Source organism: Gouania willdenowi, chromosome 24 (assembly GCF_900634775.1).
Source record: "Gouania willdenowi chromosome 24, fGouWil2.1, whole genome shotgun sequence".
Classification (NCBI taxonomy): domain Eukaryota; kingdom Metazoa; phylum Chordata; class Actinopteri; order Blenniiformes; family Gobiesocidae; genus Gouania; species Gouania willdenowi.
Genome location: NC_041066.1, coordinates 2,086,160 through 2,112,460, shown reverse-complemented (window position 1 = coordinate 2,112,460; position 26,301 = coordinate 2,086,160). Strand labels below are relative to the sequence as shown.

The window sequence follows — 26,301 nt, the reverse complement described above, 5'->3', positions numbered from 1 at the left end:
CCAATGCTCAGTGTTCGTACTGCTGTGCCTGGCTAACTAAGAATAACTCAGTCCATGTTCTTTAGCTCTTTTTATTCCAGCCTCGTAGGTACACATTTACAGTCAGCAAGCTACCTCAAGTACAAACGTTTCAGTGGGAACCTCCGGTTTACAAAATAAAAGTCCTTTGAAGCAACGTTATTAGAATGTTACATTCGAACAACATCTCATCAGAGCTACAGAAGATAGGATAATTTAAGTTAGGTTAATTTAAACTAAATTGATCAAAACTTAATCAATAAACCTGATCAGATTCAGTAAACCATTGATCCCTGAGAGGAAATCAGGTGATATTAATGCTGTTCTCATACATCTTTATCTGACATATAAATAATTAAAAAGGAGCAGTCAGAATAATCCATGTTACTACAACTTATATCTACCTTTTAATTGTGTCTTACTTTATTTTTGACATACATTTTTGTTTAATTATGGGGTTTTTATTATTTATCAATATTTATTTTGTTTCCTCACAGGAGCTAAAAAGTAATATTTTCTTTTAAAAAAATGATAAATATTTCTTAAAAAACAGAATTTAAAAACAAGTGGAAAAAAAACGGGATGTGAATCTATACATTCTATCTGGTGGTCATTCCAACTCCTCAAAATTGGAAAAACATTTGTCGAGGTTTGGGTCTGGAACATGTTTGTTCCTTCAATAAACAACCTATGATACGCCTCAGCTTCCTGTAATTCTATCAGCTTTGAGCTATGCACATAGACTGTTCACATCACTAATGATTAGTCAGATACCTGCATTGGTTTTTGGGTGACAGTCTCTTGAAATCCAAAAATACCTTTTTTTTTTTAACTGTATTCATTGGCCCATAACTGCATGTGGGAATGCAAGAAAAAAAAAATCCAATTGCAGTTTTAATTTATAGTATAAAAGTTACTCTTTCTTGGGATACAAAACAATTTTTCTTTATGAAACTTTGTAATTTCATTACTCACAAATATTACAAATCCTTTACATGAGGCCATTGTAGCTTGCCTCTGTGTCTCATAATTTGTTGTTTATTATTATATATATATTATTTTTGACTAGTAACAAAAAAATATAGTTAGTGCATAAGAAAAACATTTTTTTTAAAAAAGCTAATTACGGTAAATGGACTTGATTTATATTTATTATAACGCTTTATGCCTACGCTGAAGTCGCCTCAAAGCGCTTTACAATATCAGCTCATTCCCACACTGAGCCGCCATGCAAGGCGTTAGTCGACCAATGGGAGCAACTTTGGGTTCAGTGTCTTGCTCAAGGACACTTGAACGCATAGACAGGTATAGACTGGGATTGAATCCCCAACCTCTCGATTAGAAGCTGAAAATGGAAGAAAAATAAGGATATGCGAAAATCACACAGAAATCAAAACATATCCCTCTAATTAAATTGACCATAAGTCAAAAAGTATTCCTCCGATCAAGCTAAAAATTGCAGTGTGACTATTGAATAATCATGGAACGATGTTTGAGAACAAAGTGGGATGGGATGTCCTGAAAATGTGTTTAAATGACATGGAATGACTCAATAGGAAGGATAATAAACCCTAAAAGGTTAACAAATACCTGACAACCCCAAACAAACGTGGTTCCATCTCGTTGTCAATTATTCAATTTTAATAAGTCTATTATACAGATTTAGAATATGCATTTAATATGCATTTAATATGCATTTAATTTTCTTGCTGCTGTACCTAGAACATATTTGCTGTGCACTGAACTACTTTATTAGTTTATTTATAACGTAGGATGCATTCATTGGAGGAGCTTGAACCAGAACTTTGTTAAACAATTGTGTGCTGAAAAATAAACGAAAACACAACCCAAAGTCATTTGCAGCACTCGCTTTAGCCGATACACTTTAATACCTTTAAAAGTGAGATAGTGTGAAACTTTTGCTTTTCAAAGTCATTTTTAAACCACTTCAAAGTCTTGTGATCCAAAAACAGCCCAAGGGGCCATAGTCAGTAGTGACACACCCAAACACTCCCGTTGGTCCATACGGATCAGGGAAAGGTAGAGGCTGACACGCAGCGCACAGACGAGCCATGTGACATGACATGTTTGACCTTCTTCTATATTTCATTCAGCATGTTAGTTTGGAGTTACGGTGTGTGTGTGTGTGTGTGTGTGTGTGTGTGATAAACAGGTAACAGGACTTTAAAAAATAAAAAAACCATAGTTCTGGCAGAACACCTGCTGAAGGAAATGAAGCAAAGCTTAGAGGCAGGCTGAGACAGATGACAGATGTTGCTCAACAAGTCACAAATAACAATGAATCCTTCTTTGTACATACAGGCTTTAAAATCCAAAATGAAAACTCCTAAATTATCTTTGATGCTCAGATATAATGTCTGGACAAGTTATTGCAGGGCTGTAAAATTCTACTATTTGTCTAATATCTCAGCACACACACACACACACACACACACAACACACACACACACACACAAAGAGAGAGAGAGCGATTCTGACTTGGCCTACTTTGGGTGCACTGGGAAAAGGCAGCAGTGCAGATATTTCCCTGCATATGCATATGCAGGAAAATATCTGCAATTGGTACAAAGTAATTTACTGCAGTCTGAATTGTTAATTTGCTTCCGCTCCTTGATAAACACATCACTAAAAGAAAGACATGAGTGTGCAGCAGTGGGAGGAAGCCTGTGGGACAAAGCGCCAGTGCTGCGATACATTATCAGTAGAAAGGAGGCTCAGTGATAAGGTGCAGAGATAAAGCAAACATGCTAGCACGGCCCAGCTGGGACACAGTAGCTACAGGCCAAGAAACCTTGAAAATAGTTTGAAGATGGTTACGTCCCACCCATCCAGACTTCAACCCCCACCAGTTTGTGTAAATAAGCCATTTCTGGATGTCACAAAAATGTTTCTCTGGCCTAACTGTAATTACAATCCTTCAGACAGGAAATAGCAAACAGCTCCTCTCATCATTAGCGCTATAGCTAAGACAGAAAACAGACGTACGGGTCTGCCAACATAATTACAGGGACACACTGAAAGGCAAGAAGAAATGCTACATGGAACACATCTAGGGCTTTTCACAAGGCTCACTGACGACAGAAACCCCTTGGACCACGGTCCAGGACTAGCTCTGATAGATCACTTATCCATCAATGTCAGAGGAAGACCTACTTGTGCAGGCCACAGATGGAGGGTCGGAGAAGGCTCGGTAGTATCCGTCTTCGCAGTCACAGCGCCATGAGCCCTCCAGATCATTAAAGCTGTGAGCTGGACAGCGGGAGCACTGGAGGTCCTGAGACGAGGACTTGTAGAAGCCTCGACCACAGGCTGAGAGAGAGACAAACAAAAGAAAAAGAGAATTCTGGTCATAATATTTTCAGCAGCAGATTTTAACCCCAAATATTTAGATCCATCTGTCCAACATCTTTATGTGCTTGTACAAAAGTACACAACATGACAATATTACTTCACAAACACACAAGGAGATGGTAAATAACTGAAAAATACTCATAAACAATATAAACAGAACAACAAAAAACATTAAATAAAATATTTGTTCTTTCTTATTTTAATGCTCAGATAAGGGTTGGGATCAATTACATTTTTCCTTTACAATCACATTTTCAATTATCTATGTTCAATTACAATTCAATTATGATTACGATACCCATCATATTTTTCCAATTACAAAAATATTACAATTATATTTCCCCTGAAAGTCAATTACAATTACATTTTCAATTACAATTGTACTAACTAATTATTATTCATATATCGATGTGAGGCTTGTATGCAGTTTTTTTATGTGTACGATGTGGTTTTATCATCTTTACATTTATATTTTGGTTGATTAAAATATCTAATGTAAAAGCCCAACTAGGGACAATAAGTTAGCAATAGCTATAAACTCTTTGTAAAAAAAAAAAAAACATCAGTTCCATTCACAGTATTGTTACTCTGTAAAATGATATCATCCCTAATAAAAAAACTTCTATATCTAGCACCTAAAAATAACCAAATAACTCTTATTTTGTTGTACTGCAGTTTGTTAGATAAAAAGAAAACAGGATAAGTAACCCTAAAAAGAACATTTGATCTTGTGTATTATAGAAAAACTAAATCTGATCGTGCAGTAATCCAAAAGACCAGAACAAGAAATAAGAAAACTAAATAAAACGTTTGCAACACACCAAAAAAAAAAACAACTTCAAACTGTTATTTTTTAAAGGTAGACAAAAATGCAATAATGTTTTGGTTCTTCATGTGATGTTTCTCCCTATATATATATATATATATATATATATATATATATATATATATATATATATATATACATATATATATATCATTCCATGTCATTTCGACAAATGGCCCACGCACTGTGGTCTCAAAATTCCAATATCCATAGTAGATATATATATATATATATTAATGTATTTTGAAGGAAAAACATCCTAAAAAACTAAAAATGTATAACATGACAAATTTGTTAATAATAAATAGGATTTGTTCAAAACTAAATGTTTTTCTGATGCAATGGTTTTTATATTTTCTATTTTACTAGTGAAAAACTAATGAACAATAAATGGTTATGAGACACAGAGGAAAGCTACACTGGCCTCATGTAAAGGATTTTCAATATTTGCGAGTGGTGAAAATAAAAATAAAGTTGCATGAAGAAAAAAGATTTTATTTTTACATTCCCACATGCAGTTATGGGCCAATGAAAATCATAATTTTTGTATTTCAAGAGACTGTCACCAAGAACCAATGCATGTGTGTGTCTAATAATGAATGATTTGAACAGTCGATGTACACAGCTGATCAAGTTACAAATATATATATATATAGAAAATTAAATCTTAGAGCGACTGACTGTATTGTTTTTTGGAACCATGACTCAAAGTTTCTAGGATTGTATGATTTAACTTTTGTTCTTTCATCAAAAAAAAGAGAAAAAAAGTACAGCGGCAACACAAAACGAAAGTGCACACAAACACACGCCCCTGAACACAAAACAAAACGCTCACAACACACGTAAATGTTGGTGTCGGTGCCTGATCCATTCACTGGCCTCATCCTTTTTGTCACTGTTCTTCATGCATTTTTACCAGACTGCTTTCGTGTTCTGTTGTGAGCGCTCGTGTTGCATCGTGAACGTTCGTGTTGCGAGAGTTCCTCTTGCGTTGCGAGTGTTCGTGTTGCGTTGCGAGTGTTCGTGTTGCGTTGCGAGTGTTCGTGTTGCGTTGCGAGTGTTCGTGTTGCGTTGCGAGTGTTCGTGTTGCGTTGCGAGCGTTCCTGTAGCATTGCGGATGTTCGTGTTGCGAGTGTTTGTGTTGCGTTGCGAACGTTTGGTTTGTGTTGCGTTGCGGACGTTCGTGTTGCGTTGCGGACGTTCGTGTTGCGTTGCGGACGTTCGTGTTGCGTTGCGGACGTTCGTGTTGCGTTGCGGACGTTCGTGTTGCGTTGCGGACGTTCGTGTTGCGTTGCGGACGTTCGTGTTGCATTGCGCATGTCCGTGTTGCATTGCGCATGTTCGTGTTGTGAGTGTTTGTGTTGCGTTGTGAGTGTTTGTGTTGCGTGCGTTCGTGTTGAGTTGCGAATGTTTGTGTTGCGTTGTGAATGTTCGTGTTGCATTGTGAATGTCCGTGTTGCATAAAGCGTTTAAATTTGTGTACACTTTTGTTTTGTGTTGTGTCATGGCATTCGTCATTAGTGTTGAGCTTATACAGCCACCGTAAAAACTGCAATAATCGTTACTATTGTATAGTAATACTTGTAGATTCACAGTAAATTTGAATTAGAATGTACTGTATATTGAATCAGAGCTTGAGTATAGTGATCAAATCAAATCGGGGGGAGAAGCACAACGTCTCAGCACTAATAATGTTGCAGTGGTTTTGTGTAACTGGGGCTACTGGTGTGTGGAAGAGTGTAACCTCGACAGTGTTGTGAAGCACAAACACAATCATGCTGATGCAATTTGTGAACACACAAAGTGCCATGCTTTGATGTAGCAATGAGACACAGCTCTGCATGAGGTGAATCCATCAAAGCGGCAACAAATGACAACTATGACCTCACACTGTACCATGAAAAGCATGACAACATTGCGAGGGTCGTTTAAAATTGCAACGCTGAGCTTTAGAGTGAGACTTTAACGACAGCGCTCAGCTACAGAGCATAATGTATACAACCTCATAACCTTGAGAAGTGCGTCTAAAATGACAAAGTGCGGCTGTTGGCAGTGGCACACATCACTAGATTAGCACTGCTTTTGTCATGCAATGATTTGTTTGGGAACGCTGCTAGCAGCCAAAACAGGTGGGATTGACTTCAGTTTTTATTCAACCATATGCTTGTTAAAATTAAAATAAAGAATGTTGTTTTGAAAGATTAAAACTTCTTTGTACTGGGACCACAGTGTTTTATTATATGTTGTTAAAAACATCTGAGAAAAGATTGCCAAGTAAAGAAAAATAAATCACTGAACTAGAAAAAAAAAAAGACCCACGTTAACCACAAGAGTGACTGCGTTCTGGCGTTCCCTCAGCACTTCTTATCAGCTTTGTCTGAGCTGAGCCAGGTTCACACGGGCTCACGTTCTGATGATCTCAGACTCATTACCAATCACTGACTTGTCTCCAGGTGATATGAGCCCTGTGCAAACACTGTCTGATGGAGTCTTCGCTTCACACTTGAATTCCCCTCACGAAGAAGGCATGACAGAACAAACCGCCGTGCATGTGCGGATCTCTATGTTTGAAAGAACCTGCCCCCCCTCGGGCTTCATCAAGCACATCGAGCTGTGCAGCGCCGTCGCCAATCGCTTCATGTCAGAGCGCGGTAGAAAATAACAAGACTATTTTTATTCTGATGAATTCTGGGGTCAGAAAAGAGGTTCCATTTGTTTACCAGCAGACGAAGGGGATAAGGCACTTTGATTTCTCTTAGAGTAAATACAAATCCAACTTTATTTCATCAATACATTTATTACAAGCCAAAGAGAGCAGTGGCTAGGGCTGGAAAGGAAAGGACGTGTGAAGATAGAAGAGTTAGCAAAGCCTTGGATTAAAATTTGATTATTTTCAAATCACATGGAGCTTATTGTCATTTTGCCCACCATACATAGTAGTGCAGACAAGATGAGAACGTTTCTCCAGAATCCAGTTAAAAACATACATACAGCATCTCCCATACTACACATACTCACACACACCCCTGAGACGTCTTTATAGTTAAGAAGTTAAAAAGTTAAATAGCATATACCAGCCAGAACACATGTATAAAACAGCAGTTAAAGTGACCTTGTGAATAATAATTTAAAATGCTGAGACTAAAACCAAATTATAAATAGTGAAAATAAAAACTAAAATGCAGTGTGTGCATATTTTGATCAGCTGTTCACCTTTGACTACTGTATGAAGGCCAGGGTCGAGGTCAATTACATTTTCCAATTACGTCTTCAATTATCCATGTTCAATTACTATGACCAGCATTTTTTCCAATTACAATTATTTTTTCTCCCTGAACGTCAATTACAATTACGTTCTCAATTAACTAAAGTTCAATTACAATTAATTACTTTATAAAAGTGACCTTGTGTTAGCTTTCTGTTAGCATCTCTTATAATGGGTCATGTCTTAAATCAGCTGTAAAATATACTAAAAAATATTAAACATCATCTAATTTGTTACTCATCTCTTGGTTACCTTGTTAGGCTTCTTAATTAATGAAAATCAAGGTATTCATATTTTTGGTGTGGGCGTCTGTCAGTGTACGTCTAGAATAGATCTTTTTTTTTTCTTAAATGGTAAAATGATCCTGAAGAGGAAAGGCAGGTAGTGGGAAAACTTGATATGAAATTGTTAACTACGTATGTGTAAGTCACAGAACTGTAACATGGTTCCACAGTTGTGCGTTTCATTCAAATGTAATGAACACTTTTTGAATAATTTCCATTAAATTCCATAGAAATTTCCATTTAATTACAATTACAAAGTCAATTATCTGAACTCAATTACGAGTTTGTTTAAATACAACTTCAGTTATATATATATATAGATGTGTATTCCCTACACATAGATGTGTATGTGTAGTACCTGTAAAGCAGGGACTTGGCCATGTCTGTGTTTGAGGAAAAAGGATGGAAAGTATACGCAATACATCATCTTTTTTTTTAACAAAATCAAACAAATTGCAATGTGACACTGAACTTCCTTCAAATGTATGTTTTGGAAAAATATCACACATTTAAATTCTGTTTATCGACGAAAACAAGTGGTCAGAGAGGCAGAGATCTGATGTGATGAGACGCAATATGACAGACTTCACCTTCTGAAATGGAAATAGTCACATGACACGGACTAAACGCTCACTGACAGGTTTTGGGACAATATCACACATTTCCATGTTTATTGTGAAGGGTGTAAATGGTGGTCTAATGTTTAGCAAACGGCTGGATGGGTAATAACATGAACGTTAGTAATGTTAGTATTCCAAACAGAGCAATCATTGGACTTGTTTTAGCTTGTTTTTAATCAGCTTGATGTTCAGTAGTTTTTGATATACAAGGTAAAGTAAAAACATGTTAACATTGTAAATTACTGCAATTGTCCAACTTTTGTTAAATATCAATCAATGAAAAGGTGAAATGTGTTTTGTTGCACTAAAAATGAAGACACTTTTTGGGCATTGATTTTTTTAGGTTCAAACAAACCAAAAAATAAGCACCCGTTATTAAAAAGATTCATGTTTTCATTTTTTTTTTTGGTAATTAGGTTGAAAAAGGTTTTATTGCGACTCAACACTTTGCAACACTAAAAGTTAAATTACTTCACCCTTGTGAGTGGAACCTAGGACTGAACTGCTAATGTTGACTTAATAATCTATATTTTATTTCTGATTCTCTATATAATACATTAAGAATCTGAAGTGAAATGTTAGCAATAACAAAGCTAATGCTGCTATGTTTGAGTCAGTCTACGATAATGTTAAAAATTATCCTTAAAAATATTAAGTTGATCAACAAAACACGGAGAAAATAAAAGTCTGAAGATTGAAACATGAAAAAAATGCTGTGAAGCTTCACATATTTGGATTTAAAGAATTAGCCACAATTCCAACGTTTCAAAACTGGCACCGAGCAATGACATTACTAAACGTTGCACTCACTTTTTACTATTTTAATTGGCCCATAACTGCATGTGCTAATGTAAGAACATATCTTACAGTTTGCCTATTCAATAATCACGGAACAATTGGTCAAAAAATTCAGAATGTTTTCAGATCAAAGTGTGTGGGATGTCCTGTCAGACACACAACAAGGGCTGCTCAATTAATCAAATTTTGATTATTACACTCAACGATTACAAAAATAACATAGAGAGAAAAAACAATTATTTAAAAATTTTTTTACATATGTTTTATTCACTAAATAAAACAAAAACCACTATTTCTACAAATAATAAAGCTTGGCACACACATGTTCTTAATACTAACTTTGAGTTGTTTAATCCACACACATGCAAGCTCCTCCCCTCTGCCCCGCCCCTCTCAAAGCCAAAGCTAGCCTGCAGGCTAACACGAGGAAAGATGTTGATCGTGGTCTTAAAACATGGCAAAAGAAATGTGGCAAAAACCCTTGGTAAACAAGTGGCAAGTTAAATTCTGTTCTATGGGAACACTTTGGATTTGATGAAGAAGACGAAGAGCAAAAACATCACGTGCAAGAAGTGTTCTGTTTTGTGCAAAAGTGAACATACTTGATTTTAGTGTTTGAAGGATTTTATTTATGTTTAAAGAATATATTTCATGTTTTTTTTGTACAAAAATAAATAACTTTTTGGTTGACAAATAATCATTTGAATAATCCGGATTTCAATTACGACTAAAATAATTGTGATTATCATTTTTTCTATAATCGAGCAGCCCTACACACAACACGTGAAATATACAGTATTAGCGTGAGCTCTTTATTTGAGATCTCAGTAAATCAGGCTTAAAGTGAGCAAAGCCACACTGTTAGCTAGATAAGCCATGTGTTCAGGCTATAGATTCTAAAGTTGTCTTTAAAATGGTCTGCATACAAACTTTCAAAGGAAACTCCAAAATGCATTTTTCATGAGCTTTTCTCCTATAATACTTCTCAATGCTGTTGGTTTCATCTCGGGCCACTGACCTCCAGTGAAATGTTATTTTTTAACACTTCCACAGCAGCATGGAGAGGAAAGTGGAGGCTGAGGCTTGGGGTATCCCCATCTCAGTTACATGAAAGCCCTGTCACTCTCCATTTATCGCACTGCTGCAGCCTTGTGAAACAAGCCCTTCATCTTTTTTTTCTTCTTTTCCAAGAGAAAAAACAACATGATTTCATCTTTAATCTTTCTTCACCTTTGTGGAGTCAGTAATTGAAAACAGGGCCAGGAGGAGGTTCTGAGCCGAGGCTCTGCGATGCTGACTGGGCAAATGATATCCACGGGGCGTCCAAGTGCTAGCTCATCATATCTAGCAGGGCGCTCTTGTTTTGTACCTGGAAGCGCTCTGACAGCTAAGTGGACGGTATCTGGTTGTGTTTCTGATACGCAGAGCAAACATTCCCCCCCATGGATGTTGATAATGACACTTAAAGGCTTTCTCTGCGAGGTTAAAGACTGGCCAGTGATAGCTGCGCGTTTGGCTGACTGCGCAGAGCGTCTCAACACTGTGATAAGGCTGCATCTGTCTGTGTTTCTGAGAGCTCATGGACTGGGTGGCCCAGTATGCTAACCACAACCACACAGAGGTTGTGTGTGTGTGTGTGTGTGTGGGGGGGGGGTTCTTCCCACAGCAACAGGGACAGGATCAAGACGGAATCTTTCTAAGACCAGAAACTTTATTTAGCAATACTTCTCCTCGGGGCAGATAGCAAGAACCTCAGATTTTCTCTTTCCAAATTTCGCCAATTCAGATTCAGAGTTTTACATTTCCATGTCATCTCCTCATCAGTTTACACATTTTATTTCCATTTCATCATCTTTCTCTAATCCAATGGTTGTCAAAGTTCCGCACTATGAATGAAGGTGAACTTTAAAACCCCTCCTCCTGCGCCCATTGCCCCCCAAATAATCCTGACAAATAACATGTATTAAACTAACAGGGAACAAGTAACATAATGAATCAAAAATTCCAAACTAAACTAAACTAATTACCTGCATTTAAAAAAAAAAAAAAACAAATGTAAAAGTGCAGTAGTCAAAAATACAGGAAATAACCAAACATTGTTGCAATCTGTGCCAGAAAACACTGACGCGGTGAATCCAGGAAAAAGATAACTTTCATATTTTCTTTTTGGTTTGCTATTTTGATGATCCTTGACACATGTATCTATATTTCTCAGCTAATGAAAGTTTGTTTATTGTTCTGCTCCACTTCACATGCAGACGTAAACCATTATTTTTGCACTTTAGTTCCATGTTACATTTTGTTCTCAGACGGATATCTAACGCAATCTGATAATTTAATGCTCTTAATTTCTGCTACATTTTTAGGCTTCTCTTTGTGTGTAGGTGTTTTGTAGTGTTAATGATTTCTAATTTGAATGAAGAAAGTTTTTTTATAAAGATTGGCATAAAATTTATCATTTCCTTCTGTTTGTCAAGCCCCACCTGTCATGTCTCCATTCCCTACCAGGGAGGCACGCCACACACTTTGAGAAGCACTGCTCTAATCAGTTGTCAATACAGGCTAATAAACGTCCTGAAATCATGCCCAACATGCTTAATACAGGGAACGGAGTTAATTAACGTAATTTGAAAATGAAAATGCAGACAAAACCAGCACATGCCAAAAAAAAACAAAAAAAAAAAAAAAACACATGCAATAATTGACGTCATGCCGTTACACTTGCTAAAGTTACACATTAGATCATCTGTTTTATGGTTAAAATGTTAATGGAATTTTGTTAATAGATTAAACCCTACCCAAAATGTTTTGGTCTGAGTCATATAGCTATTTCAATTTCAGTCCGTCATTTTACGTCAGATTTGGCAAAATAATTGAGATTTCCATCCCTCTGACCACATTTATGAAAACTATTTTTATTTAAATGTGTGATACATTCCCGCGTTAACTAAACCTTTTACGCCATTGAGTGTTTTGTTTTGGGGTTTTTTTTTAACTGTGACAGGAAAAAAAACTTGTCGATTGACAAGTAAAATATTTTTTATAGATTTTTGTGACGCCAACTGTAAAAAATGACAAAAAACTCAAGCACAACCTCTGTGTGAGAGTCTTACCCGTGTCATATTGCAATACTATTTTTAAATAATTAAAAACATTTTACAACAACCATATTGCCATTTTCCATTTCAGGAAGTGAATTCCGTCTTTTTACCTTGATCATTGAAAATCATACGCCCTGGTAGTGTTTGTTTCATGAGGCACCTCACTACACTTGGCACCCTTAAATGTTTACTGAAGCAACAAAGCAGCAAACAAAGCCAGAAAATAAATAACTAAAATAAAATGCTTGTTTTTACACCGAGTGTTTCAGACGATTGTGTCAACACTAGCAGTGACCTGAGTAACTCGTACAAACACAACCGTTCTGGTGAAGCATTCCTGTCCAACAAGCAGCAGCCAGAGCGTGCTGCTGGTGAAGTCTCAGACACTGAAAAGATGCTGAGATGTAATGTGATGAAAGAGTGCATGTGTCTTTCACGAATGTCCCTGAAGCACCGTCTTTGTGGTATAATCTATAAAGCAATTACACCAACTCGGTGCGCTCAGTAGTCGTCTAGAATGACAAAATGACTGACACTAAACTTGCAAACATTGATCGACAAACGTGTTCAAACACCCTAGAAGGCCCAAGATTCTTTACTTCTCTTTCTGACAGGACTTGAGGCCCAAAGTGTAATTGCAATTTTAAGCGTGGAGAGTTTCAGAGCGACTCCTTGGAAAACAGCCCATTATACAAGTCTGCTCTTCTTCTCAGGCAGATAAAGACTGCTTGTTGACACAAGGCCTGTTAAAGACGCACAGCAGCGGACAAAACAGCAGCTTGTTTACGACACAGAGAAATGAGTCAGTCCGCAGAAAAGGAGCTTAGGTTCAGGAGAGAGAGAGGAGAAACAAGTGGAACATTCCAGCCCGTTCTCCTCGGCCAGGGAGCCGCGCTCTGTAATTTCCCCTTTCAGCGGTCAAGCGTTTACAGTGAAGAAACGGGCTGAAGTCAGCACTTTTCACACGGAGCCATTCATAAAAACCAGAGAAGAAGTAGTTCCTCATCCAGAATAATAGATAATCTATCACACCTCTGTCTCAATCCCAGAGAGCCACACACGGCCAAACACACACATCTACACAATAAAAAGCTAATGTTGCCATGTTTAGAAGATCTCGGTTATATTCGCTCTTAACTGAGCTTCGTACCATTCTTGAATAACATCCAATTTCTCTCAGTGTCATGACACCCGGGGTGACAGCAGTGACAGCCTGTCACATCCCTCCATCCCTCGCTGGCCAAAAGGGAAAAGAATGATTTCCTATGTCTGGGGGGGGGAGACACACACCATAGTGTTCACTGGAAGCTTTTCTCTCTTTTCTTCATCATCAATCTTTTGCCTTTTTGGACAGATTGGTTACCAACTTTACTAAATGTGTTTTGTACATGCCTTTGATGGCCGTAAAAGCTCACAACGCAACACAAAACGAAACCGCACACAAATACAAACCCCAGCAGTGAGGTAAATAACCAAAAAGAAGAGTGAGGAAAGGATCACGCCCGTGAAAGGATCGGGTACCAACACCAACATTAACGTCACTCGACTTCATGGATTTTTACCAGACTGCGTTCGTGTTGAGGTTTGTATTTGTGTGCGCTTTCTTTTTGTGTTGCGTGGTAGCGTTCGTCATTCTGTGTCGTGAGATCTCAGGGTGTTTTGTGTTGTTTTGTCCGGTTCTTAATTCTATTATTGTGTTGTGCGCTTTTACAGAGAATGTACATGTGTGAGTTGCAAAAACCAAGAGAAATGACCATCTGACACCTGAATAGAAAGCATGAGTAGGCTGGGCAATATATCAAGAGTCAAGACATGGCGATAAAGAAACTTACAATATCACCTATATTGATATATTTTTATTTTATAGCTTATTTTGTATTAAAAAACTCAGCTTTCACTACTTCTCAGAACAGCATGAAAAGCAGTTAGATGGATTTCCAATATATGTTATAATATAATTGAAAATAGAGATTTATTTATTACTATTATTATTAGCATGTTAGTCCAGACCATGTTTGGTTTCAATTTATTCACACAGCTCAGATTTAGGCACGCTTGGTCAACACAAGCGTCTACATTAACCACAGGAGTTGATGTGTAATAGCTCGATAAGGAACTGGTGACCTCTCAAGGATATACCGTGCCTTGCAACTCAAGCATGCTGGGATATACCACAGCAAACTATGGTCCTGAATATGCTATGTAGGAACTCTGATTTACCGATTCAAAATTACCTAAATTCCGTTTCAGAGTTTGCCTAGTTCCGTTTCGGCATTGAAATACCATTACTGGCTATTAAACTTCACAGAATCATACCAAACTCGCTAAGGATGGTTACACTGGACGACTATTCACCTATTATTATTATTATTATTATTATTATTATTATTGTGAGATTATGTTGCAAGAAATGCAACATGTCCGTTTGCTCACTTACTAGACACTCAGCCACTCGTTTTAGAGGGAAAATAAGCTTGTAAATGCATGAGATTGCCCCAAAACATGCATGGGAGGAATTTACATGTCAAAGTGAGGCTTGATTTTAGAATTAAAAGAAAAAAATAAACAGTTTAATTATTCTGTGTTTTCCATTATTTATATGTGATGAAATCAGAGGTTCTTGATAAGTGGTCATTAAAGTTGGAGATACAATCCATCCATCTTCAGGCCTACTTGTTCCTGTTTTTCATTGTACATTGGATGGAATATGATGGTATCTGACCAAGAGGATTTGGTCTCAATTCTTCCAGATATTACCAACATCTGGTTTTAGGGTAACAAGAACTTTATTTGGGAGCTTCGGTAATAAAAAAATAAATATTATAAAGATGGGGTTTGAACTTAGCATTAGAATAGGGCTTACCATTGTATTCTATTCCATTTCTTTTACACTAGTTTCTATATTTGGGATCTTTTTTTATCTTCTACGTGGATCAATCACCAGCTGTCTGACTTTTTAAGAAACCTTTTATGAATCCTCTTTCAACACTTATCCTGTCAACACGCGACACTGCGTCCAACAGTCTGGCTGCTGGATCTCTCAACTTCCCCATTTTCTGTTCTAGACAGTATTTATATGAATGCAAAACAAAATATACAACCATATGTTTACCTTAAAATGTCCACTGGAAATATCATCAGATGCCTGCCTGACCAACTCAGACCGAGAGCAGCATGTGAGATTTATGGCTGCATTTGGTGTATGTGACTGGGGGAATCTGTAAGGATGTATTCACACAGCTGCAGTCTGTGTATATGATCCATGTGCGTATTTTAGGCTTTCCAAGCAGTTGATGTAAACGCTTGTGGTCAAATCAGATGTCGAAATGAGGCTTGGTTGTGGAAAAGCTAGAAACCAACAACAAGGGAGTCCGAAACTGTGCGTTGTCCCCTTAAGAGATGGCATCGACTCTCAACTAACAATATCTGATAAAGGTTATATAGGGCGTCCAATTTTCTATGAGTGGCCACGGTTACATTATGAATGAGTTATTCCGAATTAAATCATTCGGAATTAAAGTGTTCGGCTTCGTGTTTACACATTTATAGTAATTCCCGAACTGAGGTTTACGTGGAAAATCAGTTTATTCGACTTTAGGTAATTCCGCTTTAGGTCTGGAGGTTGGGAAGGTTCTGATTGGACGGGGGCGAACATGATGTATCACGTCTATCGGGAGAAACACACAACAAACCTTTTATTGTCGGCTATAACACAGACGACCACATGAGAACTGTTCACCTTTATTTTGATTGTAGTTTTGAAGCAACAGCTCAGCAATAACACACTTTGGGGAGATATGAACAAATCACCAGTAAATAAAGCCCAGTAAAACTCCAGAAAACAATAACCAGGAATAAACAGTTGCTCCCTGGTAAAGACAGTAGCTCTAACAACTGTTATAATGAGACATTTGGTGATATTACAGCCTGTGAAGCAGTATGAGGACGCATTTACTCCACCTCCGGGTTTTAGTATCAGCCAGCTCCGTGTGTGTTTAATAAGTACATGTGTCCATGTTAATTTCCGCATGTTTATGCCTCCATCCATTCACTCTTTTCAATAGATCCATGAGCCCAGAGCTCACAGATATATGGACACAGGTCAGATAGTGGAGCCCAGAGCTCACAGTAAACATGGTGATGCTGCGTTTAGTTGTTATGCTGCAAAGAAGTGGAACAAACTGCCAGCAGAGCTGAAGTCAACATCTAATGTGAACATTTTTAAATCAAAGTTAAAGGCACTTTTTCTCTACTGCATATGATTGAGAGAGAGATTATTGGTCATGTTGTTGGTGGTGTAATGTGTGTGTTGATGATTTTAAATGATTTCACTGATGTTTTCATTGTTGATTTTTCGGCTTTTGAATAGAGATGTAAAGATTCACTGAACTCCCGATACAATTTGATTCACGATACGATTCGCTCACGATTTTTTTTACAAAATGAGATTGTAGACAAATAAAAATACTGTACTATTTTCTTTTGTCTTTCATTGTCAAAAGAATCCCTTGATAAAACGCAAAACAATGCAATTTATTTAAAAATAAATCCTGAATGAAATAATAAAGAAATAGTACAAATGAAGAAGCTATTCATTTAAATTCTGCCTCTACAGGAAACTATGCAAAACTGCATAATAGTTCCTTTTCTATTTAAAAGTGCAACTGAAAATGTATTTTGTGCCTTAACAATTGGACTTTAAAACAAATTTCATATCAAAGAAATAATATGAATAAAAAAAATATGGCTTTCGTTCTCTCGCTCTTGTTTCTCCATTTCCTCTCTGTGTCCCTCTTACCTTGGATTTCACATGTTCTTTCTTTCTGTCTTGGGGAAGCCAAAATGCTTCCACACTTCTGATTTAAAACATGGTGGTGCGTCCTTAATTTCAAATTCTAAATAGAAAGCTGTAAAAAAATAAATTCATTATTTATTTATTTTATTTTTGTAACGTATTGCGATTAAATTTCAGAGTATCAATTTGAACCGCGACACCTTTGAATCCATTTTTAACTGCCTCACGATTAATGTTTACATCCCTACTGTTGAATGTTAGCATTTGCACTTTTTGATCATGTAAAGCACATTGAGTTGCCTTGTGCATGAAATGCGCTACATAACAATACATTAGCCTGTAGCTGATGATATGGTTACAAAAACAGAAATGTATAAACTGACACAGAAATGGGGAAACTCTGAAACAGAACTCGGTGAGTTTTGAAACTAAAAATCGGAGGCTCTCGTTATAATACTTGTCACTTCCAAAGACATAACTAGTCCATTCAGGAGCATCTGGAATACAGTGAGTCGTCTGCTCTGTCAGGATATTACAGGAGACGTGTTAAAAGAGTGGGTCTGTGTGACATTCCCTCTCCATCTCTATGGTGGGCTCATGATGAGTGTTGTCAGGACCAGGACTCCCCTTCCACCGCTCCCTTTTCTTCCTCTTCTCCAGCTTGCCCTCCCGTCCGGCCTGATTATGTGTTAAATCCGCCGAGTGGTGGGGATAGAAGTGGAAAGAATGCATGCAGAAGTGAGCCGAACGAGACCCGGAGAGAGCAGCAGGGAGATAGCACCCCATTAGAGTGATAAAAGAGGCAGCCGACAGGACCAACATACACACCCCGCCGCTGATGAATGCCATGTGGAAAGGGTCAAGCACGATAAAGAAAACTGTTTATTTTCTCGTTTAAAAAAAAAAAAAAAAAAACAGTGATTTCCTAATAAACCCTGGCTGTGAAGAGGCAGCGCTGCCAGAGTAACATTTTCATTCTCATTTACTCTAAATACAGCTAGGAGGCGGAGCCTGTTTCTAGTGCTTTATGACCAGGTTTTCATCTGTATGCTCTATAGTGAAACGCTGTCTGGAATAAATGAAAATATGTTTCCTTTCAATATATTGTAATGTGTTCTGCTGCGTGGGTTTTCTCCGGCTTCCTCCTACAATCCAAAAACAAAAACTGTTGGTTTGATTGAAATCAGTAATTTGACCATAGGAGAGAGAGTATTTGTGAGTGATTGCCTGCGTGTGTTGCCCTGCGATGGACTGGTGCCCTGTCCAGGGTGTACCCCTGCCTAACGCCCAATGAGAGCTGGAGATAGGCACCAGCAGAGCGCCGCGACCCTGAAAAAAGGAGCTAGCGGGTCAGAAAAAGTGCAATGTAGATTGATTTAAAAAAAAAAAAAAAAAAAAAAACACACACACAAAACCTTGTAAAACTATCTTTTATAACAGTCATGGGTAACTGATCACGCAGAGATCCAGCCCAGTTTCACCCAGTTTGCGATAATAACATGAAATTGACTTGAATTATTTGTGCATGGGATCTCCCCATATTTTACGTGTTGCAGAGAACAATTTTTATTTGTGTTACGGCACACGTATTTTTGACACGTATTACAAAAACCCTGAATGAAGTGTTGTAATAAGATGCACAAAAAAAATTCTAATTGAATCGCTAAGTTTGCAATTTGCGTCACGCAGCGCAAAAACTAAATGTGGAAATCATAGCGGCACGCACAAAAAGTGAAATTATTACTTTGTGTCAGTAGCTGTGTGACCATTACCCTTGGAAATGCGCAAAATCTAAGGAAATAGCGTAATTAAAACTGGTAAAGGAAACACCTGAATTAAAAAAAAAAAACACTCAAATATCACTAAAAAGTTTCTATGAGGAGTTTTTTCAGACGTTTTGATATTGAAAAATATTTTTCAGCTAATACACCTCACAAAACGTGACGTACCTGGTCACATGACCACTGCTCTCAGAGAAAACATGATGCGGTACGTGTAAACAAAAGAGGAAACCGGGACATTTCTTAGTGTTAAACTTTAAAATGATTACTGCCGCATTAGACGTGAAACAACAAAGGACTGCAGGGTGTTTGGAGCGTCCGTCTTTCTGAAACAAAGTCTCACGTAATGAAATTTTACAGGAGTTACGAGGCGCCTGCCCAAAACAACGTTCAATGGAAACACGTTCAAAGCGCAATTATACTTTGTCGACATTTAGAAACATCGCTTTTATTGTGCGAAAATCTGTAATGGACACCCAGCTAGTGTCACGTGTTTTGCTGTGTGATCATGTTGAGAGACCACATGCAGCGCTCAGCCTAATTATGTGTGACACACGCACAAAATGACTCCAAAAACCCATATAATGAACAGAATACACAAAATGATGGAAAAGAAATATACTAAACAAATAAATTTAAAAAAAACACACTAAATGACTCCAAGCAACCCCCCAAAATGACGAGGGAAAAAATACATTAAATTAAAAAAAAACTAGTCAAGGACTAGTAGGAAGTACTTTTCTCGCCGAAAAAAGCTGACTGAAACAGGACGTTGTAATGACGCGAGCGGGCCAGCTTGTCTGTGGACTCACAGAGTGGCTGTATTTAATACATCCGAGCACTCATTTTAGGTGGCAGAAATGTTGGTGCATCACTAATACCATCTTATCCCGAGTATTACTGAAGCTCAAGTGTTGATCACGTTCACTGAAGATGCAAATAAATCAGTTTTCAAAGGAGTCAGATCACATTATTAGCAATGTTAACTCCTGTTTACCGTTAGACATTTAAGGCGGACAGGTTCCGTGACCGCGTGCAACGACTGTAGAAAAAGCTGTCAATAGCTCCCAAAGAGCCTGTTTCTTATGCATTACCTTTCCTTAGCCCGTGGCCAACGTGCATTGGTGTGATTAGATGTGACTTATATTCTTTGCTTGGATAAATAGTAGGCTTCACCACAGACATTTGTCAGGCTCTGTTTACTCCCGTTTATGCGAGAACTATAGCTCTGTCTCCTTTATAGACTGAGGCCTGTGGTGTTTGTCTCTGTAATGTAAGAGGCTCTACATCTTCAGAGTAATTTCAAACTAATACAGAGCAGCTGACTCTAAGGGAAAATATCCCTTTAGACGGCTCTTCGTCAAAGGACAGCTCGATTGATCCCATCTTGTAGGCGACAGTGGATTTGGAGAAATTGTCAGTAATTTCATAGAAGCCATGAATGGGTTTTTTTAAATGCTGGGCATAGTTTTATTGTTTTCATCTACCAAAAGCTTCACTGTGGTCACGTTTTAAATGTAGGTATATCTGCTCTGATCAGAAAAAGCAGGTCAGCAGTCACTCCCCTCGTACATCAATAAGCGTTGGCAAGCAATGATCCAGGAAGGCGGACTTACAGATGATGATGCTTTTTTGTGATTTTAAAAAATTACATTTAGATTTTGTGTTTTGCTCTTCCATGTGCCGAATTGTGATGTGCATGGTTTCATATATTGTTTTTAGAAGTGTTAGATTCAACTTTTGTAATTGAATAAAATAAATAAGATTGCAATATTGTTACTATCAAATTATAATACTTGCAGAATAGTAAGGGTGTCAGAAAAAAATCGATTCAGCAATATTTTACCTTGCGATTATTGCATTGATCCAAAAAAATAGAAAATTATCATATTTTTTTAACGGGAAAAAACATTTAATGTCGCTAACATATGTATAGCACTAAACACCCGGTCACTAGGTGTCAGTGAACCACATCAGACCTTTTTAAACTACCTCACTGATGCATTTTAGCCAGATAGTTGATTGCACTTTATTTTTAAAAAAAACATTACTTTGATAGATGTAACTTTGCTGGTAACTTTTAAAAGAATTGAAGAACTTAACAGAATCAGAATCATTTTTTAATGTATTGTAATTTGATAGTTTGATAACCATACCACTTGTTTTTGATATTGTAACTTGACTTATATTTAGTTACCATTTACTTATTCTCGCAAGTTAAAAAAAAAAATTTAATAAATTGTATTTCCTACCATTTTGTATTTGTAAATATGAAATTTGTAACTGTTGATATTGCAATACCTCAAAGTATATTGTATTTTTCAGTATCGAAATATATCATATTGTGACAAGTGAATCGTATCATATTGTTAGATTCATGGCAATGCACATCCCTATAAAATAGCAAAAAATTGGAACTACAATATAAATTAAATCCGCAAAGATGAATCGTGATATAATGGAATTATGACAAAATCATATAATCCCAGCACTAATGGATACTGGCCAATAGGGCTGGGCCACCCCTATTTTCTATATTGCCAAAACAAAAAATATCTTGATATATTGCCCAGCCCTACTGGCCAACTAAAGTTGCTGCTCCTATTATTTTAACATCTTAGAATCCATTTTAACGATAAGATCCATTGTAACAGTAGTGACATCCAGATGGAACAGTCATATTACACCAGATCCTCCCCCACCTCCTGCACATACTTGGGATCAGCCCGTCTGGCTGCTGCTGCTGCACTCCACACAACCAACTCATTCATCCAAGGTACCTGTGCTTAGCTGAAGATAAGTAGCTTTCCCGCAGAAACAAAGGGAAGCTTAGCATTCCCTTACACCCTCTGAGCAGCGTAAACCCTGAGGAACTGTGTATTGGTTGTACACTGCAAAGATCAAAGCAAGACCTTGATTAAGTTCTACTAAACTTTAAGCTTGTGCTGCTGCTGCGGGGGGGGGAAACTATTCCATTCAAGAGGAACGTAACAAGCAAACAGCAAAGAGTGAAGTCATCAACACGTCAGGTCTGAAACGTAACTCAGTGCATTTGGATTAATATTACACATTAGCACAGCAACAAAAATTTAAAAAAAAACAGATCGTTCTTGCCTCTAATACATTTTGATTCATAACATAATAAAATAATAAAACAAAAAAATTACTTAATTACAATTCCTTGTTTACAATTTCTTATACTTTGACGCTGCCATACATGACGTACTGTGTAGAACTCTGGGGAACCACATTTAAAACCATAATAAATGATGGATAAACAAAGCTGGAAATTATGACCACACACATTCAGTATTTAAGTCAAAACTTATAAAATGTAAAGACATTGTTTATTATAAAATAACAGATAATATTCAAAGCAAAAATAAATGCTCTTCCAGACGACATCCAAAACTACACTACAGACCTGCAAATACAACCTAAGACATCAATTTATGTTGATTTTACCAAAAGTAAGATTAAACAAAGATGTCCGTTTTAGGAATTATGTTGATGAAGAAATAAAAATGTGTGACACGCTATTTAATTTCAAAAAGAAAATGTCACAACATATTTTAGAGAGTTATGTGAAACAGTAGAAATATGTTTATGTTCTTTGTTAAATGTAAGTGTGTGTGTGTGTGTGTGTGTATATATTTATATCTATTTATTTTTTTACATTATTTGAAAAAAAGGCAATTCAAATGTACTTGTTGAATGCTTGTAATTTTTTTGTGTGTATTATTGGAAAAGGAAACTTATTTATGTTGGGCATGTCAGCATTTTTGCTTCTGCCTGTTTCAGTCTTGTTTATATATTTTTAAATTGTGATTTATATTTGAATATCTTTTTTTTTTCACGAGATTGAAAGAAACAAAAACTGAAAAATAGTGCTGTATATGTTTGGTACGGTTGGAAAAAGCCTGAGAAAAGCTGTGATAGAGATAGAAATGGAGAGATAATTGATAATCCACACAGAGAAGCTGTGGAATTGCATATTTAGAGGGAGTAGCTAAATTTGCACAACTGCTAATAAGTTTTACTGAAAAAATAAATAAAAAAATCCACTTTCTAAATTAGTCAATTTTAAACAACCACATTTGTGCACACAGCTCGTTGTTAGAAATGTTTTTTGTTCATTGATGTTTTTATTCATTCCAGTTCTACTGCAGGAGAAGCAGTAAAAGATGGAGAGAAAGAAATGGCTTCATTTGTTGGAATTAGAATGAACATTTGTAAAGAAAACCTTAAAATGAAAGCAATCGCTGAGGTTGTGAGTGAATTATAAAAGAGGAGGTTAAACAGGCTCACTTTCCCATCATGCTTCAGCTGCATTACACTTGCTAAGTGACAGCAGTACAAACAGCAAACAACAACCTCAGACACCTGCGTTCTCTTTCAGCACTCGCGCTGATTTACTGCGTGGAGTCGGACATGAAAAATGAAGGGCATTTTAAGATGAAACCCATTACACCAGGGAATTTACAGCCCTCCACTCTGCCTGAGCTGCAGCGAGTCCGCTCAGCACTCCTAAAGAGATCTCTGTTACGCAAAGCTATCGTGCAGAATGAGCTTTTTGAAAAAGATTCTCAGTGACATGGAAAATGTCCCTGCCTAATCGCCTTTTGTTTAGTTCATTTAACTCTCATGGAAACATCAGAGCCCGTCTTTAAGGCCAGTCGTGCGGCGACCTCTAATGAACAAGATAGTGAGCTCTTTGAAGGAGGACTATTGGCTAAAAGACGGCGCTGATGAGCGCGAGGCTTGTGCATTCACGGGGAATGAAAAAGCAAGGTCGGAAAGGTCGGACGCATCCAAAGTCTCTTCAGCCCAAGCAAAATTGCCATTGGAAATATCCCAAGTCAGCAACTCCGTATTATCTCTAAATTGTACCACTACACCCCCACCACCCACCCACCCACCCATCATTCCCACTTTGGTCCCAGTGCTGTGACAGCAGGCAATGAAACAATGTCAAAGCACTGCAACTCAGGACTGCCCCAAAAGCAAAACTCCCCCAGCGCTGCCTCAGCTTTAGAGACCTTAAAGCTGCAGTATGTAGAATCCTCTCTCAACTCCGTTTTAAAACCGAACCTCCCTTACCGATATCTTTTCTGAGTGCTCTTAGCGACTTTTTTCTCACTATAGACTAAGGCTGGGCGGTATACCGGTTCATACTGAATACCTGTATACATTTTCATTATGATATACATTTTTAATATACCGCCGTACCGGTGTATCTGATTACACAACTTCCAGACCGGATCCTATTCAATGTTGCACTTCTAAATAGGAACGATTACAATATGCTCAAAGATGATTATTTACCAAATGATGTAAAAAAAAGTTACATACTGAAGCTTTAAAGAGTCACCATCATCACATAGGTTATTTATCCAAACAGCTCCACATTTAAAGCACTGAAAAATACACATGGAATATAATTTCATACATAGTTACAAATGTGAATTTTTTCTGAATCACGAGGAAAGATCCGTTCTGTTCCAGGATTCCAGTATAATTAGACCCGACACGGGCCGCTAGGTGCCCCTCTAGCCCCCAAACTTCACGCACAAAATGACCTCAAGAATAGACTGAATAAACACATTGACGATAATTACATACAATGATAAAATACACAAACATCCTGTTTGACCGATATTGGCTGTTATCTGGATTCGTGTCCCTGATCATTCACACTTTAAAGGCTTAGAAGAAATGTATATTCCCATTAATAACCATACAGTAGGTCACAATGTACGGGTACACACATTTTTGGGGAAAAAATTAGAAGAAATGCGTAATCTGAATCAGATGAAACTCAGTGGGATAAGAGAATATTACACCCAACATAACGGACTCTAATTTAATAAAGATATATCAATTACAAAATGAGATTTTTATTTTTTTTTTACATTTTCCAAGAATAAAGAACTGGATTTTTTTACTGATTCAGTAAGAATCAGTATACGCATCTGAATCCCACCAAATGTTATGCAAGGTCTGTACTTTTGACGTAATCCTGCTAACAGAAAAACAAACAAACAAACAAATAAATAAGCTAATAAATAAACACTGGGGAAATATCACATACTTTGCAGAGGTAATGACTCCAAAAACACAAAAACCCTTTGTTTTTTTTCCTGTGTTAATGCTCACGTTGGTCATTATTCTAAACGCTGACATGAATGTTGTTAATATGGCCCTTTGGAAAAGACAATAATGCTGTTATAGAAGCTATCTATCTCTGAAATAAACTGTAGTTTAGCTCAGTTTGATCAGAAGTGAGCTGGATTGGTAAAACCAAATAAATCAAATTGCAAATTCATTAGATTAGGCTCTCTGTGAAAAAAAGAACTCAACAATTTATTGGCCTAAATGAAGATTAGAACTTTGTGAAAGTGAAATAATTGTTAATCACAACCCTACCCAACCCTTAGCAAAACAAAACAAAAATGAAAAAAAATCCCACGAGCACCATAATCCACACAGTCAGAATCTTCCACATCAGATTTACCAGATAAAAGCTCATTTAGAAAAGCAATAAAACTTTCCACAGATGCTCCATCTTAGGTGCAATCTAGGTTATGTTTCTGCTACTCTGGATGTAAGCCAAGGGCAAAAGTGTGAAGTTATGTAATAACTTATTGATTCTTTTTTCCTCTGAAAGGCAGATTGAGGCCCAGAGCGAGACGCTATAAACGCTCCCAAAGGAGCAGCTCCGCTAACGGCGCCACCTCTCGGCTCACCCTTTATGGTGGCGAGACCCGGGGCGCGGATCACTTTCACCCTAGTGTCTCTGGGACACGACACGGAAAAGCAAAGGACATTGTTTGCTGACAGAGTTGAAACGTCTGATCACATCGCTCTGAGTCTTCTGGATGAGCAGCTCCAAAAAGACGGCGTTTAAGAGCCAAACAAGGCCAAAAGCTGAGGATTGTTAGAAGGTGTGGAGGCAGGGATCGATGGAGATGTACGGGCTGAGGGGCGGGCGCACTGCAGGGAGGGCTCCTTTGTCAGGCTGTGTGGGGGGGGGGAGGCTATGGAGGTGACTCATGTGGTGATCAGGGGTCAACTACTGCGATCATCCATCTTCCTCCTGACAGTGCCCTGTCAGCCAGAGTGCTCATGTTACAAAACACAGGAGGCAGGTCTCCATTGTGATGATGCGCTGGTCTGCAGCCATGTGTAAATGAAGTTAATATTCCCTGACCTCGTGCATGGCCAAACGTGCACCGCGGCGTCAATTTGGATATAATGCTATCTGACACAGAGTCACAAAGGTCTCCCTCTCGGGTGGGTTACAAAGTCTTTAACCGAGCATGTGTCTTTGTTTGCGTGAGAAAGAGGAATGTTTACTTGGGTTTTGTGTCTATTCATCTGATGCAATGTAGGGTCTCAAATTTGGACTGGCAGGTCAGATTCCAAAGCTTTCATACTGATA

At 37.6% G+C, this 26,301-nt stretch overlaps 1 protein-coding gene across 4 annotated transcripts in view; it reads right to left on the bottom strand.

Annotated features, from left to right (window-relative positions):
• epha7 (eph receptor A7) overlaps positions 1-26,301 on the bottom strand; it is a 144,921-nt gene that overhangs the window by 105,990 nt on the left and 12,630 nt on the right. For all 4 annotated transcript variants that reach the window (XM_028439223.1, XM_028439224.1, XM_028439225.1 and 1 more), the window contains exon 4: positions 3,193-3,348. In XM_028439223.1, the coding sequence (XP_028295024.1) occupies positions 3,193-3,348 (156 nt within the window). The remainder of the gene's footprint in view (positions 1-3,192; positions 3,349-26,301) is intronic.